Genomic DNA, 17,980 nt, shown 5'->3' with positions numbered 1-17,980 from the left:
GCCATACAATACCTCTATCGCTCTGTGCGGACTTACAGTTTTAAGCAGTGGTGCTGATTGCAGGTATAACTGTTCATAATGGAGCCATCATTGCTTCGATCTCTAAATCCCACACAACTGGTCGTCATGATTATAATGATTCTGTTCATATTTGCTAAAAATCGCAAGACTTCATTATGACTAAACCCCAGTCGAAAGTAAATCCGAACAAATTCTGCAGCGCTGGACATTGACACGATCATTAAACCGAATGTGCCAGCCAAGCTCACAATAACTTCTACATGCGTTCAGTGCAGAAGACAACAGGTTGTGTATACACTGAAATAATCATTGCTATCTCGTAAAAAGGGCGATTTTGTTACCTTTTTGGCAGCAATGCGCTTCCGTATTTACTGACACTGCGTTTTACTTCATGTATACAAAAGCAAAACACGTGTTCCTTTAAATTGTTTTATTTTTTCCCGAAAAGAGGAGTGTGGAAATGTTCTGCTGTTAAGTCAATGCTACTTCGCAAGAGACAATATTATTTCATATTGTGGCGTCCTTGCCTGGCGTTGCGGCCGAAGAGCCCCCGGCTGGGGTGCGCGGCGAGGGGCAGGACGGGAGTAGTAGTAGTGGTCAGGGCGGGGACTAGGGGAGCCACTGGCCAGTTCCGTTGACCATTCTGAACGGGTGTACACTATGGATAGGTTGCTGGGATCCCTGTAAATAGTTATCCCAGTTTTGCAACCCCTTTTACATCTGTACCCAATTACCACTCTATATCACGTACCTGTACACGAAATGACCCCAGTGTGTTGTACCCTATTTGTATATCTTCTCACTTTCTCCGTTGCTGGTGCTAAGCCTGACGCACGTCCGACTATAAAGCGCTGTGGTTTTAAAAGATCCCGAGTTCCTGTCTCGTTGCAATATACAGGACAATGCGATATACAGTATTAATATAGTAGGGATCATTGTTCACAAATTAACTATTGTGTGTAAACGCAAAACGTCTCGTACTGTATATACAAAAAACTTGTCTCGTATAAACGCAATGCTATCTCGTATACATGAGATATTTTATCATAATAAGCCTCCGTACGCTTCCGTGCTCCACACATTTCTGTTGTACTTTATTTTGTCTTTGTGCAATCACAATATTTTCATGGTAATTGAACAATAAATCCAATGACACAAATTACTTTTAAAGTAAATCTTTATTTCTTTATCTAAGTGCAAAACTGTAATGTGTGATTGTTACTATTACAAGTGCAACATTTAGGCATTTAATTTATGACAGTTTACTTAAAAAAGCAACAGTAAACTGTAAAAAGATCAGTTACAGTTGAAGGAGAAGCAGACAGAAAAATAAAGGTTTATTTATCCCAGAACTCCCTGTGGATTGTAATTTATGTGATGTGAGTCTTAGTTGTGTATAATAAGGTACTGTATATACTGCATCTGAAATGCAAGTGAACAGACTGAAGACTCCTTCAATTCTCCTACTATTTCCTGCCACTGCTGGTAACTCTGCTGAGTCACTTCCAGCACAAAGAATAACAGTTGGTTACCTCAGCTTCAGAACTACATTAATCTTAATACAGCCTGGAAGAGTCATACACAACCTGAAACACTGCAATGTTTTCCCAGAATAATAGCTTTTTTCTACCCAGTGAGTGCAGTAAAATATTATCGTTACAGTACTGTACTGTATGTGTATTTACAGCAGGTACTGTAAAATACTTGGTAGAATGTCTAAGTCCTCATTTTACATTCCTAATACCTCAATTTTCTGGGAAAGCAGAGATATTACAATGTTCACATTCAATTAAAAAAACTTTCTGGAATGTATGTATCCACAGTATTTTGAACATTTTTCTGCTTTGTTAAGCTTTGTGTTCATCTTTCACTCTTTGCTACAGTTTATCCTAGATTAGTTTCTCTGACTTCAGCACATCTCTTGTTTTGCTGTGATCGGTACAGATTCAACAGACAGGCTTAAAGTCATCTTTTTCATAGAGATTATTCCCAAACTACCACAAGATCCGTCTGTCACAAGATACTGTACAAACTTTAAGTGGTGACATTCCTTAGAGAAAGCATACAGACAATTAGAGCATTACAAGCTGACAGGAACAAGGAAAAACACATTGATTAAAATAATACCCTGCTAACCAAATAATGCTGTTGTGATATCATAAAAAAGCTACAACTTTGTATAAAATCATCGTGGCTGAATTAATTTGTAGACTCCAGGGAATGTTTAAAAAGTCAAAATACATCTTTGGCCCAATTCTGCTGCAATGACTAGGGATTAGATGACATGCTTACATCTTTATAATGCGTACAAAACACCAGCAAGTAATACTTTCTCAAATCAAGGACACAGCATAGACATGGGAAGTATTTCCAAAATACAACAGCTTCAATATTACAGTATGTCTGGATGTCTGACATAAGTAAACTGCATCTTTCCAATAAAAACATGTAAAAACATCTTGTCTAAGTAAGCTAACCCCTGGAAAGTTTTTCTGAGTTGGGTAATCACCCTGCCCCCATTCAAGAGCAATTCATCCCTCACACAGACCTCTCCAATCTTATAGTGAACATTAAGATAGAAATAGAAAATCAATTTCTAAGCCTCCACAATATCCATAGGCCTATCAACAGCCCAAGAATCAATAAACACTTCATTATTCATTCAAAACAAAGCACATATATAACAAGTAAAGACAGAAATCTGAGCAGTGTACTATCTGTTATGTACTGTATGTTTTATAAGGTTTATACTGGTATATACTAGATGTATTATAAAGTTTACACAGAGGTTCACAACTGGGTGCAGTTTAATAGGAGAAACAACACCAGATGAGTAATAAACTGAGTAAACAGTGTTCAGTATGAATCGTTTCACAAAGTATTGATGCTGTAGTATTTAAGAAAGAGGCTAGGATCCTAGATTCAGTGTGAGAACAAGCTAAAAAAGTAAAACTAATGCCTTACAAGCCGATCTTACAGGAGCCCAGGCAGATTAAGGTTCTTAAACCGTTTCTTATTGCTGATGTCATAATTCATCAATGCAGTAAAAACAGGAGTTTACCAACATTCATACAGCACTCAGACTAAACCTGGGTGCAATTAAAGTGCATGTCAGATGTATAAAATGGTAATTTTAATGCTCAAAATTACAGGTAAGAAATTGTAAATGAAGTTATGTTAGTAAATTATTTGCTAGATATGATATATTATCTGTGTACTACAGATTAATAAATAAAATCCAGACTCTGACACCTGGATAATATTTTAGTATAAATAAAAACATAGTAATTAAAATCAATAAAATGGGGAATCACAAAAGATCTACACAAATGTTAGAAGATGATCCCTAGAAAAAGGCCATTAAGATTAAGATTCAGGTGAATTAAGATTTCGGATGGGAATTTAGACTAAAGTAATCTGTATTATTCTATTAATATGTCAGATTTTAACAAATATCTTTGTGAACGACTAGGTAGAGGTTTATTCCATTCTGAAAAGAAAACAGCCACAACGTTTCAGCTGTGGATCCTTCTTCTCTCACCTGAAACATGTCTTTTTTTCTTTTCCTTTAAGCCTGAAATAAACCTTTACCTGTTCCTTTGCAGCCTACACATGCTGTCGCAGCTCCCTACTTGAACTTCTTTTGTAATTGACAGTTCCAGAAATCTTCAGTGTCAGAAAATTACATTTAATCAAGAAATTTGAATTCAATATCTGTGCACCCTTACAGCACCTCTCGTTTCTCCGTCTCTCATGTAGTCAAAGAGTTGAACAGCGCAGCTGAGCTCCTCCTCCTGAGCTCCTGACTGTGGCTCAGACAGATGGGCTCTCCGAAACCACTACGCTGTGCGCCCGGCTGGCTCTCTGCCACGGAAGGCAAATCTCCCCGGCTGCGCTCTGCTGCCCCGCCGCCCCCGGGCTATTTCTGGCTGTGAAACTGGAAGACGGGGAGGAGAAAGCGAAACCGCTGCCGAGAGGATTTGCATATCGAGTTGCGCAGGTGCCCCAGCGTGACCGACGCGCTCCCGTAATAGACCAGCTGCAGGTGTGAGAGTCTCTCAGAGAGCAGCAGGCAGCTCCAGTCTCACAAACCATCACCCGTATCCCTTCATGATAGATGAATTGACTCTCTTTCTTTGGCACTTAGAATACTGTGCAGTTCCCTCAGAGGTTTTTAAAGACTTTAACACGATTAATATTAATATTCACACTGGCCATTCACAGTACAGCATGGTAATTAAAATAATTAAGATGAAACCCCCCCAAAAATCCCCACAAACGTTAAAGGCTGATCCCTAGGAAAAGGCCAGTGCTCACACACTGCAAATTAAGATTGATGGTAGGTACTGACGGTTTTGGAAATGACTGTTGTAGATTCAGCACAGGTAGTGTCAAAGAGACAGTAGCTGGGTCCTGGAAGGAGAGAGACAGTTTATTAGAAGACTCTGTTAAATTGTACTTATGATAATGATAGCAGGGATAGTGTGGCCTGGCAGCACTGGGGTCCTGGGTTCAATTCTGGATGTGGGGTGCTGTCTGTGTGGAGTCTGTATATTCTCTTAGTGGTTTCTCTGGGTGCTCTGTTTTCCTGCCACAGTTCAAATACTGTCAGGTTAATTGGCTTATGGGAGATTGGCCCTGGTGTGAGTGTGTTTGTGTCTGTGTTTTGTGTGTCTGTGTTTAAGTTATGGTAGTGAGTAAATGATATAATAGATTCAGTCCAGCTCTTTAGAGCCCAGCCTGAACTCCAAAAGGTGCCTTCACCGGTTGAGCCCTTTCTGTCAGACTGTCTGTAAGAGAAAGCTACAAGTACAAGTTAGAGGATGATCGTCTGCCCATTCTTACCACTTACATTTGCAAGTAGCTCCTTTAGATCTGCAGATTTTTTTTAAATCTAATCACTAATCATTGAATTAATTAGGAACACCTTTTATTTGGTTTGTTGTTTATGTGCTTTGAAGTGACTAGACATTTAAGCGGAGAACTTGAAGTAAAAAACAATAACAGTGTCCAGTAGAGTTTAGTGAAAATGCACCTTGAAGCTTAAAATGGACCAGAGACCAAAACACCTCATGGCTTAAAAGGAAAGAAGGAACAAAGACACCTTTCTCTGAAATCTGAGTGAAATGCAACAGAACTCACGATGGTCAAGGCACAAAACATTCACAGCACCGCAAAATTCACTGTTCAGGTCTCCTTTCTTTATATATATGGATTGGTAACTGACTAACAGGGAACATAATGTTCATAGCCTTAAGCGCATAGTGCATAATCTTAAGGGGTGCCACACTTATCTGGGCAGATGACACTAGTGGTGTACCTCAAGGATGGGTTTTTGGCTCATCATCTTCCTGTTCCATATAAACATCAGCTTCAGGTATAGTTATCAAACTAGAGAGAGAGAGTGGTTAACACAGAAACAGGGAACTAAATAAGACTTTAAAGACAAAATCAGAAATTACGAAGACACCTAGTATGAAATTTAACATTGTTAAGTGCACAGTGACACAGGCAGGTAGGAGGAAAATGTTGTGTACATTGTGTATATTTAGCATGAATGAGTCTGGGCTGCAGGATGTTACACACAAAAGAGATCTGGTAAATTGTTCTATGTCTTCATCCAGACAATATGGGGAATCAGTAAAGCAAACCGAATGCTAGAGTGTAGAGCAGGAAGTGTTGAATCTAATTCCAGGGAGGTTATACTCAAGGTTTACAAGGCAATTCTAAGGCTTCATTTAGAAAATTGTTTTCAGTTTTAGGCAACATATCAAAAAGGAGAATGCAGTCTGAGAAAGAGTTAAATGAAGAGCAACAATAATAAATTCTAGTTTCAGTGGATTATCATGTACAGACAAGTTAAAGGAGCTAAATCTCATCAGACTAGAACAGAGGAAATTGAGAGATTTGTTCCAGATATACACACTGTTATGGGTTATAGACAGATTCAACATAGGGACTTTTACACACTCAGAAGTCAAACAAGGATGCAAAGTAAGTAACTAAAACGGAAATACTACAGGATGGAAAATAAAAATTGATGCTGTAACCAAACTGTTCTGGGTATCTAGAATATATCACCCTGGTAGTTGAGGCCCAAACTCTAGGCACATTTAAGAAAAAGTTTAGATTCAATTTGCTACTAAACTGACAAATAAGCAAGATGAGCCAACTGGCCTCCTGTTGGACACTCCTGGGTATCTCCAGCCTCCTCAGGACCCTGCTGTCTGACCCTCCATTGAGCTGGCCTGAGGTCTCATTATAAGACCATATTCCTTATTCTGATTTATATCAGATGTGATACATGTATTCTGGTGATATATACTTACAGGGTGTGTAAATGTTACTACTAGATAAATAGATGTGAAATGCAAAGGCATGTTGCAAAATCTATACAAACTATGAAAGATTAGAAACAGGACAAGTAACGGCAGGACAAGCACAGAATTGTGTGCTGACTCTTTTTGTCACTATGCAGGAAAAACAATTGTTAATTTGAAAACACTGTGGTACTGTAGATCCTAGCGTATCAGTGCTCAGTTTGCAACTCACAGTAATGTGAAAAGTTTCACAGTGTCAGTATTCAATACACATATAATATATATAATCTCTCATTCTTCCCCCTCCTCTCTGTTCAAGCCCAGCTGTTGCTTCTCTTTGCTCTCCAGCTTTCAGTGCTGCTGGTTGTCCACCCCTGAGGTGGAGCCAGATCCCCAGACACACCTGTGTGTCTCCAGCCTCCTCAGGCCCCTGCTGTCTCGACTCTGCATCGAGCTGACCTGCGGTTTCACTGAAGTCTCTGTCCCTTGAGCTGCACTGCTTTTAGTCACTGAATTGTTTGATAATAACCCATGAAAGAAGATTTTTTAATCCATCCACTCTACATATCATGTTATATAATGTATATTATATATTATTATGTACTGTATGATATCCTCTCTCCCCAAGGATATCAGAGAGTCACCTTCTCTAATCTCCTTCAAATCCAGACCCAAAACCTTCTTCTTTAGAAGAGCCTTTTCCGAACTGGTTCCATTCTTTACCCCTCTGCTCCTACTATACTTAGTACCACCATCCACGGTCTCCTCTGTATATTGTAATTGTGTTTTATCTTGTGTATTCTTTTTATTTATTGTTGTTGTCATTCTGTAAAGCGCTTTGAGAAGCCACCTTTAAAGGCGCTATATAAAATAAAATTTATTATTATTTTTTGGGTATCTTTGATGATGAAGATGTTAGGTAAATCAATTAAATTATTATTTTTATTGTAATAAGAAGACGGTTTCCCCTCACTGGCTTTGACCCCCTGTCTTTCAGTTAAGAGCTGCCAGCTACCTTTGATATGGATGCTCTCTGTGCCACAGGGTCAAACTGAGGCCTTTCTCAACCCGGAGATCTTATATTCCTTTTCAGAAAATCAAACGCATACAAAAAGAGTGACACAACTCCAGATTCTGACTTCAATATTTTATTTGAACATCTAGAGCGAAACAAACAGTGAAAAATGTCCTAGACTACACAAACACACACCAGTTACCAGACAAGCTCTAGTGACGGCCGGAGGCTGAGACTAACATGCGAAGCTACTGAGTTGCTGCGTGGCTCGACAGGATCTGCAGACACACTGGGGCCGAGGGGAGGGCGGCTCTTCCCCTCTTCTCCCAGGGCAGCATCACGCCGCGGCGCCCGTGCACTGACTCCTGCGGACGCTGTAGGAGGCCGGTGAGTTGTCGTGGGTCACCGTGCACACGTACTCCTCCTTGGCCTCCCACTCGGCCTTGCTCAGCTTCAGGGAGCTGCTGCGGCTGAACTTGCCATCCCTTCCCTCCTCGGCGCTGGTCAGGACCCCGCTGGTCACTTTGGAGCCGTCCACTGTCCACTCCACGCTGGCCCCCTCGGGGGAGTAGCCGCTGAGCAGGCAGAGCAGTGTGGCCGAGTTAGCGGACAGCTCACTGGGGGACGGGGGGAACAGCGACACTGTGGGCTTCACTGTGGCGCCAGCTAGGAGAGAGAAAGACAGAGCAGGGAAGAGAGTCAGGACTGGTGTACAGCAGAAGACTGAGCCTCACTAACTTTGACAACACACACCGCACTTTGGGACTCCTAGAAACACCACATGCGCTTCTAAACAAAGATCAGGTTTCCTTCTACTCCTGTATCTGTAGTTTTGAAACCCAACAATTAACATCAATACATATATTTTAAAGTTACACATATCATAAATGAGAATGCTTTCAAAGAAGCCCCTTGACATCCTTAGATCAATGTGCTACAAGTATCCTAGTGAGCAGGACAGGTCTCTGCTTGTTTGGAGCCTTTCTGAGGTTCTGATGACTCGTCACTGGAATCGTGGCGCCTGAGTTCTCTGCACCAGGTGTCCTGGACCAGCCTTGACTCCAGGCTGTGACCCTGAGCAGCCTGTTCACCTCTGATACAGAGAGAACAGGTCTGCTGAATCAGCCAGCCCAGTTTCCAATGAGTTCACTGACACTTAGACAGAGCTACCAAGTGAACTAACTCCCCATTCTACCTGCTGCTGAAATTCAGAATCAACAATTAGTGATTATTTTAGGAGGAGTGTCTGCATGAAAGACTTGAAATAAGCCAATGTAGAATCTTCTCAATTTAAAGACAACATGTATTAATATATCTGCAACACAAATAACTTCACAGGATCTTATTAAACATTATACTGTAAGTGTCACTTCTCTGCGCTGTAAACTAAACTTCAGCTGTCGAGGTAATTGTTAGCTGAGACTGAAAAAAGCACAGGCTGATGTTGGTCTGGACTCGATGTCTAGTGTTAGAATAATTTTCATTTGTTACAACTTGTGACAAGAATTGTGTAAACATAACATACTTGCAATGTATACGCACTTTAAGATGATTTTTAAAGTGTCTATGTCAATTGAAGTTTAAGTTTAATACTATCGTTATAGTATCGGCATTACTAAAAAAAAAACAACTGTGCTGGGTCTGTCATCGGTGTTCCACTTCATGCTCTACTGAGCAGCTCAAGAAACAGCTGCAACAAAACCTGAAGATTTAAGTTCAAATACTTTCCCAAGGTTCATGAAATAACTTCAAAGTTTTTGATCCTGTGCTGATCTGTACATTAGAAGTAATCGATTTCTATATTTATTAAATATAATTTATAAAAGACTTACCAGCAGTTTGTCCATGATTAAGTTTTCAAAAAATATGAATATACTGTAGGGCTTTATACTTATATCAACATCATTATTTTTTTAATTGCTACTATAAAAAAGATGATTAATCAACTGAAATTAATTTAATTTAATATTGAAAATAATGATGATGATTTGTAAATTCCGACTATATTCTGATGTTACTAAAAATAGTAGAAATTAAATTTTGAGAATTTATTTTTTTAAATCATGTCTCTGTCTATGGAGAAAGCAGCAGTATCTTTAGAAAACCATACTTCTCAACTGGGGTGAATTTTAAAATGCCAGTTAACCTCACTTTCAACAGAGACAGCAGCCTCCTGTTTGGTTAGATTATGTTGCCTACAGATCAGTATTGAAAAATAGCTTTACTTCTGAAGAAACTCAAAACTGTCCAGCATATCCTTTTAAACATATTTAAAAACTACACTTCAGAGCCTAAAGAGGTTTTGCTTTTCTCTGTTAAGCAAATACAATAAAAGAAAAAAAAAAACAGTTGTCTTCACCAGTCCTGCCTGAACGTTAAGAGAAGTGATAAAACTGCAGTCTTTATATCAAATCTGTCTGGCAATAGGAATTCAATAGAATTAGAAGCAGCAGTACTAGTGGAGTTTTGTCAGTTTGTTTTTAGAATGCATAGAAAATTAAAGTTTGTAAGTGAAGTGCCTGACCTTGACTTACTTTTAGCGACCTGGCACAAAATACAAGGATAAGAAAACAATAAAACAGATTCCAGTCACTGACACTATGAGTGGAAATATTCTTACCTGTTTGAACATCATTAAAAAAAGAACAATAGTATTTTTGAATTGATGACCACAATTAAGAGAAGAAAAGCTGGGGTTTATGTAGAGTTCAGAAGACTGGAGCAAACTGTTCCCTGAAGAACACAACGCACAACTGATTGTGATTATTACAGCTGAACATGTCACATAGGACACTGATTCAAAAGTAAACAGGTTCTAAAGTATAATGTAACAGCACAGTCTGGCTCCAGGAGAAATGAAAGATTCTATACTGCTGAAATGTAAAAATTCCAGGACTTCAAAGCCTGTTGAATTGAGAGAAAGAAGAGAAGTCACTTACATTTCACCACCACCTTGGTTCCTTGTCCGAAAGTCCACCACAGTGTTTTATTACCATAGAGAGGCTGTACAAGAACCTCCAGAGAGAGCACCCAGCTCTCCAGTGCACTGCCTGCTCTATGATCATTTGGATTCCAAAACTTTAATATCTCAGTTTAGTTAATAGTGATATTACTGTGCTGCTTCAAAATACCTCTTTTGTAAGTGAACATGCTGAGTTTGAGTCTTTCCTCTTTTGTTTCTATAATTAAGAGCATTAATTACACTGTACATTCACATCTCTTAACAAAGAACATTTGTGTGAAAGCTTCTTTTCCCTGTGAAAGAATCGGTGTTAATTTCATGATCCAGCCCAGAAGACTGGGTCACCAAAGATCGTTGAGGATCATGAGAGAGGAAAATGCCGCAGAAGAAGCTCGAACGAAGCAGCTTCTGTCCTGTCAAGATTTCCCTACTCTTCCACAAATATTCTGTACTGTACATCAGTTAAGAATGACCAAGATCAGGAGGCACAAAGCACACTGGATCACAGCTAAAACATAATAATAACATTTGAAAAGACAAGAAAAGTCTGCTGAGTTGAGAGAAAGAAGAGAAGTCACTTACATTTCACCACCACCTTGGTTCCTTGCCCGAAAGTCCACCACAGTGTTTTATTACCATAGAGAGGCTGTACAAAAACCTCCAGAGAGAGCACCCAGCTCTCCTGTGCACTGCCTGCTCTCTGTAATCACTATACTTTAATACCTCAGTTTAGTTCATGGTGATATTACTGTGCTGCAGTTCAGATCAGTTTAAAATACTTCTTTTAGAAATGAACATACTGAGTTTGAGTTTTTCCTCTTTTATTTCTGTCATTAAGTGCCCAAAACAACTCTCAAACTCTACATTTACTGTAGATCTTTTTGCAAAGAGGGTTAGTGTGTGAAAGCTTCTTTTCCCTGTGAAAGAATCAGCATTAATTTCATGAACCAGCCCAGAAGACTGGGTCACCCAAGATCGTTTAGGATCATGAGAGAGGAAAATGCCGCAGAAGAAGCTCGACTGAAGCAGCTTCTGTCCTGTCAAGATTTCCCTCCTCAACCATAAATATTCTGTACTGTACATCAGTTAAGAATGACCAAGATTAGGAGGCACAAAGCACACTGGATCACAGTTAAAACATCATAAAAACATTTGAGCAGACAAACAAGCCTGCAGAGTTGAATAAAAGAAGAGAAGTCACTTACATTTCACCACCACCTTGGTGCCTTGTCCAAAAGTGTACCACAGTGCTTCACTGCCATAGAGACGCTGTACAAAAACCTCCTGCTGCTGCAGAGAGCAGACCCTGCTCTTCAACATGCTGCCTACTGCCAATAATGCTTTTCTTTAAGCTTTGCAGTTATAACATGTTATTTCTCTTTATCACATTTTTAAATGCACTTTATTTTCAAGGATAAACACAAGGGCTATCACTATCCTATGGATTCAAGTATGGATGAAGTGCAGGACGCTTACAGAGAGACTTTCACAGGTTTCTGTTTCACAGTTAAATGTTATCCTCATTCATATCCTCAAAGACATCATACATGTTAAATGTAGCAAATGACAATGAAAATAGAACAAAGTATTATTGAATTGATGACCACTTTTAAGAGAAGAAAAGTTGGGGTTTATTTAGAGTTCAGAAGACTGGAGCAAACTTCATTAAAGGTATCTGGGTATATGTATAAATCAAGGTTGTTTAATTTGTCTTTGCTGAGAGAAGCATTTGTAATGTAAAATCTGTGCAGCGCAGTATATCCACCAGATGCACTGCTGAAGTTTTAGTAGATTGTGTAACACCTGGAGGTCATTTCTGATCACAGACTATTCGTGACTCACATGTGACTTATGTCTCTTTCCTCAGGATTGTGATGAAATGTATTCCAAGATGAATCCCCAGTCCAATAAAAATAATAATTCTCCAGAATGTTTTTAAAAAAACATCCAAAGACCACACATTCCAAATATGAAACATTGATTTCAGTTCCATGTAAAGGTCAGTAAAGAATGCAGTTTCCAATGTAAGTTATTCCCATGAAATACAGTCAAGGATGGACTTTGGACCAAGGGGTTTCAGGATCATTCAGTCATTTTTTGTAATATCCTTCAGGATTCATTAGAAGTTCTAAAGCAAAAGGTCACTCCGTGATTTATGGAATGTGTCCAGCATTCTTGTTGTTCTCTTAGAAACAATTTTAGCCCAGTGTCTGCTCCTGTCTTGTGTGTTGCTCACTCTGTCCAGCATGGATTGGACAGAAGCCATGTGTCAAAGACTAATTTCATTTGACACAAAGATCAAATCAAGCTGGATCTCCAAGACTCTGTGATGATGTCTCTCTTTGTATTTATCCAATGATGTGTCCAACTTCCACAAGTTAATAAGTCAGGAAATGGCCTTTAATTCATCCTCATCCTGGATAAACAAAGACATTGAATTCATGAGTATCCTCTTCTAGGATACAAGAGACAACATTGCTCTTGCCAAGTGATAAATCTCCTTGATCCTAACGATGACTTCAGTAATAAAATAAACTGCTGGTTGGATTATCAATCTGATCCATAATCCATTAAGACTCTTTCAAAAGATTCCTCCTCCATGTTATGGTCAGTGTCTTTCTGCATTTCATTCAGATCTTGCCTTGACTAGGCGTGCTCTTTGTTTCCATTTCCTATCCTAACACACCACCAACAAAACAACATTCCCCTTGTGAAGTAAGTAAGAGCCGTGAAGAACACAGGCAACCCTTGTAAGGCTGGAGTACTGAAGTGATCCTAGAAGATTCTCCCAACAGATCCCCCTGGTTTCTGCCTGGTTTACCAATTAATATATATCTTACAGTCCTGCAGCCTTCCTGCCCAGTGCCAGTGTTTCAAGAGCACAGAAACTGTGCACATCGAATCCCTTCTTAAATTGTAAGTTCACTGGTGCTTTGCACACACAGGTGTTAACATGGGTTGTTGACTATGGCTACAGTTGAAATAACAGTAATTAAATGCACCACAGATTACAAACAGTAAAAAGCCATTCAGGCAACCTCACTATCCAAAACAGCAAGATCACATATTAAACTGCAGAACCATTGTCTGTGAACTTCAATTGATACTGTCTGTTTTTGGAAGAGAGATTGTAAAAGGCTTGATCTTCTATTTTGTAGTTTGAGTAGATTGTATAACACCTGGTATGTGTACATACTGTGTAGTGATGTACAAGATGTTACAACGTGATGTGTTGAAAAGCTATAATTTTTCTCACATGGAAACTAATTCTTTTCTTAAAAAATGTGATCAAGATAAATATTCAGTGTTACAAAAAAACAAAGAATGTGAAAAATCTAGATAGATTTCACAATTGTTTGTGAAAGAAGCTGTCTCCTGCTTTCTTCCTGTATCCTCAAATCCTTGTTTGGAAAAATGATGAACTCTCAAGTTTCAAGGCTAAAACTGGAAAGGTTGGGATTTAATTAATGTTCAGTTTATGAATCATACATAAGTAGTATTCCAGACAGGCTAGCCTTCTCAAGTTGGAAGAAATTGCACTGTAAAATTCTGTAAACCTATTTCTTATATAGCAAAGCTGATGTTTTCTTTGCTGCTCTAAAAATATTGTCTGACACCTCTTTCACTGCAATTTTGTGAAGACAGGTGTGTGTATTTTTCAGGGTATCTGTGAATATTGCGACGTTTTATTCATTCAGGTGCTTGTAATGACCTCATACAAAAGGAACAAAACAGTGGCTCAGATCCCTTGAGTCACATTGCAAATTGGGGTATAGTCTGGGGTCAATTCACACTGAAGAACATCAGACACAATCAAATTTCAAAAACACATATCATTCTTTAAAACTGGCTAAAGGAAGAGCTTTTAGTACGTACATGTAAATGACAGATTCCTGATCTACTATCTACTGATCTACAGATCTACTGATCTACTATCCCAAGAGGTTAGTGATCCACTAACCTAAAATGATTTGCATTAACAGGTAGTAGCCCGTACAGCAGCACACATTTGACAGTAATTAGTTTTTAATCTGCTGCTCGGAGGGTCAGTCTTCACTCTGGGATGAGCCGAGTGTGAGTGTGTATCATAGCCAACTTTACCACAGGGCACACACACAAGGGAATATCCACAGGGAATAACACCCAAGAAGGTTTCTGGAGTGTTCAGTGAAAATTTGGCTTCATCGTCCTGGTCCTTTTGGCCAGAGGACAGGGAGGCAGGGACCCCCTGCAGAGTGAGGAGTGACCAAGGGGCAGCTGCAGAGGTAGAGATGGTGTGGTGGAGGGATGTAAAAAGATGAATGAGAGGGAGATAAGGGGATCACATACAGTATTTATAATGTTTTAGGTGAGGAATTGACATCAGAGGTGATTTTGAATTCCTGACAGCTGAGTCTGATTGAACTTGGCTCTTGTCATCCCTCCTGAACCTTTGTTCTAAACTCCATTCATTGGCACACTGTGTAAAAATGATCCCCAGCAGTAGATGAATGGTGACCCTGTTTGTCTTGAAGAATTAATCATTAGTAACTCCACCAGTTTAGCTACAGGAGTCTAATATGAGACAAAATGTTTGTCAATAATACTCAGAACATTGATGCTTATGATCCAAAAACTCTTTATTACTCTGACTGTTGTGTCACTAGCAGCAACAGACCATTTCCACACTCAGACATGAGCAGAGCTCTGAGAGGGGTCTAACACAAGCAGCTCACTGGCTCAAGACGAAGGGCCACACAGGCGAGGGGGTGAGAGCCTTCTGCTTCTGAATCACAGTACGCACAGGTTATAGATAAACACCACTATCTGCAGTTCTAATCTGGGAATGAAGCTGGGAATCCGGGCTGGGCTATTCTGTACACTCGGATTTCTTCAGGGGTAATGAGACGGGAGTCTATGAGCTGTGGGTGGCCTCACAGACCACAGTGCCCACTGAGGACCAGTCTGACAGTGTCAGGGTGCTGCTCCAGCTGTACAGGCCAGTGCCATCCAGGAGGCCGGGGGTCTTGGTGACTTTGCTGGTCCACTGTCCACTACAGGCTCCAGCCAGACAGGAAGCCCCTGCTGGCCAGACCCAGTGGCGTGGCCAACTTCTTCTCTGACAGCTCCCTGCTGGAGGGAGGCAGGATGTCAGCGAGGGCCTAGTGTCACCTGGGAGAAAAGCAACATGGAGTGAGACTGGAGAGAAGAGACACATCGTCTCTCAGCATAGGACAGCAATGAGAGGTTTGGGAGAACCAGACATAAAGAAATAAAGATACATTTCACACAGGAATCAAGGGACATTTGAGCTAAAATGATCCCTCACACTTGTCCGACCTCATTTAGAATACTGAGATCCTAGAAGCATAAATAAATCAATTCAATGTGTGTAAGGAAGAGATAATTTCATCTCCAGTCTCAGATGGAGGATCTTATCATGACCAATTGGATGAGATCTTAAAAAGCTTTTATCTGTGCTGTAACTTGCAGGGCATGTCTCAGAGAATGGGACATCCAGCTTGGGTCTGATACCTCCCTACCTCCACACACCTGGGGAAATACAATAAGTCCAGGTTTGTGGTTCAGGTGCCCTCGCAAGACCTCTCAGTACAGGGGTCAGGAAGATGCACAGCAGTTTCATGGCAACATCTGGGACAAACTTCCCCCCCAAGGGTAGCGGCCTGTACAGTACATTATTTCCCTCCTGAGTCTTTTCTGCTTCCAAACCAATAGAAAATGAAACATCATTCTCCCCAGCTCTGCCACATAACAGTGTGGGATTGAGAAGGTGGGAGCTAGAAAATTCAAGATAGGCAAGAGCTTGACTTTAATCACCAGCACCTTCCCTATCAGGGAGAGGTTACAGTCTTTCTGTTGCATGAGTTTCTATTTTGGATTGGTAGTTTGTTCTGCCAATTCACAGTTTCCAACCCATCTCCAAAATATCTCCTCAGGATCTTAATCTCTCACATTTTCAGCTTCTTCTAGTTCCCATAAAAAAAATCTCACTCTTGGGTTTAATTTTTGCAGAGGAAGCCAAAGAGAAGCAATCACAACACTTCGAAGCCCTGCTGACTGACCCTGCTTTATTACCACATCCTACTCTCTGTCACACAGTTGCTCACCACCAAACCACTGGAGTCCAGTTTGTGGGGGGACTCATGGTTCTGCTGCTAACAGGGTTACAGACAGCGACCCAGTGAGGAATCTAACTAGGAAGATCAACTACAGGGAAGAAACAACCACACAAAGGCAACATATGTGCATACAGCAGCACTAAGTCCTTTTCCAGCAGCCCATCTAGGGCACAAGCTGCACAATTCATGTCTTGTCACTGCCTGCAGTAGCAAATCAGGGCCAATAATATATGTACAGTATATATGTCACTATATACATATATGAGTTTACATACACAGATTGCTCAATAAAGCGCTACAGTATATCTTCTGTACCTATCAAGACATCTAATAATTCTAATTATAAATCAAACAGTTGTGTCGGTGAAAATAAAGTGGTGTGAAGTTTCATACGCAGCTGTACAAAACCTGCACAAAACTGCTCTTTCCCAGCCCTCCACTGCCAATGTCTTCCTTTCAGTTCTTCTTTCTTATTCATACTTAATTTTCTTTCTGTTATTAGACTAGAAGCTGTATTGATGTGCAGTATTGAAATAATTATCACTAAGACTTACAGTACATCTCAGACTGATGTCTCCAGCGCCACAACAGACATACCTGATAATATGCAACCAATATGCATGTGGTTGTGTTCTTGTATCACACATCCTTTTGAGTCCATCCATCATCAGAAAGTCTCTTATTCCTGGTCCAGAGTCTAATCTGGAGGTCTACGCGCAAGGAGGGACAGCAGCTTGAATGCCAGTCCATCACAGCAAACTTTGATACCAGCAGACAGGGGCAATAACTTGCAGAGATTGATTATTCCGGCAATCAGGGTTCAGGAAGGCGAGAAGAACTGGAGGACAAGACAAATCCTCCTTGATCAGAGTGAGAACATCCAGACTCCACACAGAAGGCATCCCAGGACCAGAGAGCTGTGAGGACAAATTTGCAATACAGTCAGATATACATTATGCTTTTAAAATATAGTAAAATGAAAGCCAACTCTCATCGAAAATGTCCTTAAAATTTCCAGAAAGATATGATATAAATTATACAATGTTCATTTAATATGATATGCTGAACATGCCTCCTCATAATAGACACACTTTATAAGATCAATTTGCATTGTCACCTACATACTGTATGTTAGTTCGTTTCACATTTCAACAAAAAGTGAGAAAGAATTAATCACATTCAGTGCCAACATGTTATTTCACAGATAAATTACTCAACACTGCTGCTCACAAGCCAGTGAAATCCAGTTTAATTTGTTTTAAATTACCTGTAATTCAATCTGTTTAATTCAGTCTGTTTTGCTTTCGGTAGAACCACAGAACGAAGGCAGAATGACAATCACAGAACGGCTGTAAAGAAACAATCCCAGAAGAAGAGATTGCAATCACAGAGCAGCAGACTGACAGTCAGTTTCAGGGCAGCAGCAGAGGGAGAAACCACACAGCCAGATGGTCGCTGCCTTCACCTGCCTCCCCTCACAGCCCTGACCTGAAACCCTGACCTGCTTATCTCCCCCAGTTCTGCCTCACAGGCTGCCTCGCGC

At 40.2% G+C, this 17,980-nt stretch overlaps 1 long non-coding RNA gene and 1 gene segment (V, D, J or C); both read right to left on the bottom strand.

Moving 5' to 3' along the window:
* Nucleotides 1–7,473: 7,473 nt before the first annotated feature.
* On the bottom strand, nt 7,474–13,210 carry LOC148815852 (Ig lambda-3 chain C region-like). The segment is given in 2 exon segments: nt 7,474–8,022; nt 11,524–13,210. Coding segments are annotated over 2 exon segments (444 nt in total).
* Nucleotides 13,211–14,922: 1,712 nt separating this feature from the next.
* On the bottom strand, nt 14,923–17,780 carry LOC148815851 (uncharacterized). The gene is made up of 3 exons (XR_016086056.1): nt 17,705–17,780; nt 17,035–17,354; nt 14,923–15,469 (listed from the first exon to the last, which is right to left on the bottom strand). It is a non-coding gene; the product is annotated as an uncharacterized LOC148815851 (long non-coding RNA).
* Nucleotides 17,781–17,980: the final 200 nt, after the last annotated feature.

Source organism: Atractosteus spatula, chromosome 24 (genome assembly GCF_055471065.1).
Source record: "Atractosteus spatula isolate fAtrSpa1 chromosome 24, fAtrSpa1.hap1, whole genome shotgun sequence".
NCBI classification, from domain to species: domain Eukaryota; kingdom Metazoa; phylum Chordata; class Actinopteri; order Semionotiformes; family Lepisosteidae; genus Atractosteus; species Atractosteus spatula.
The sequence above is the reverse complement of the archived record's forward strand: the minus strand, read 5'-3'. Positions and strand labels throughout refer to the sequence as shown.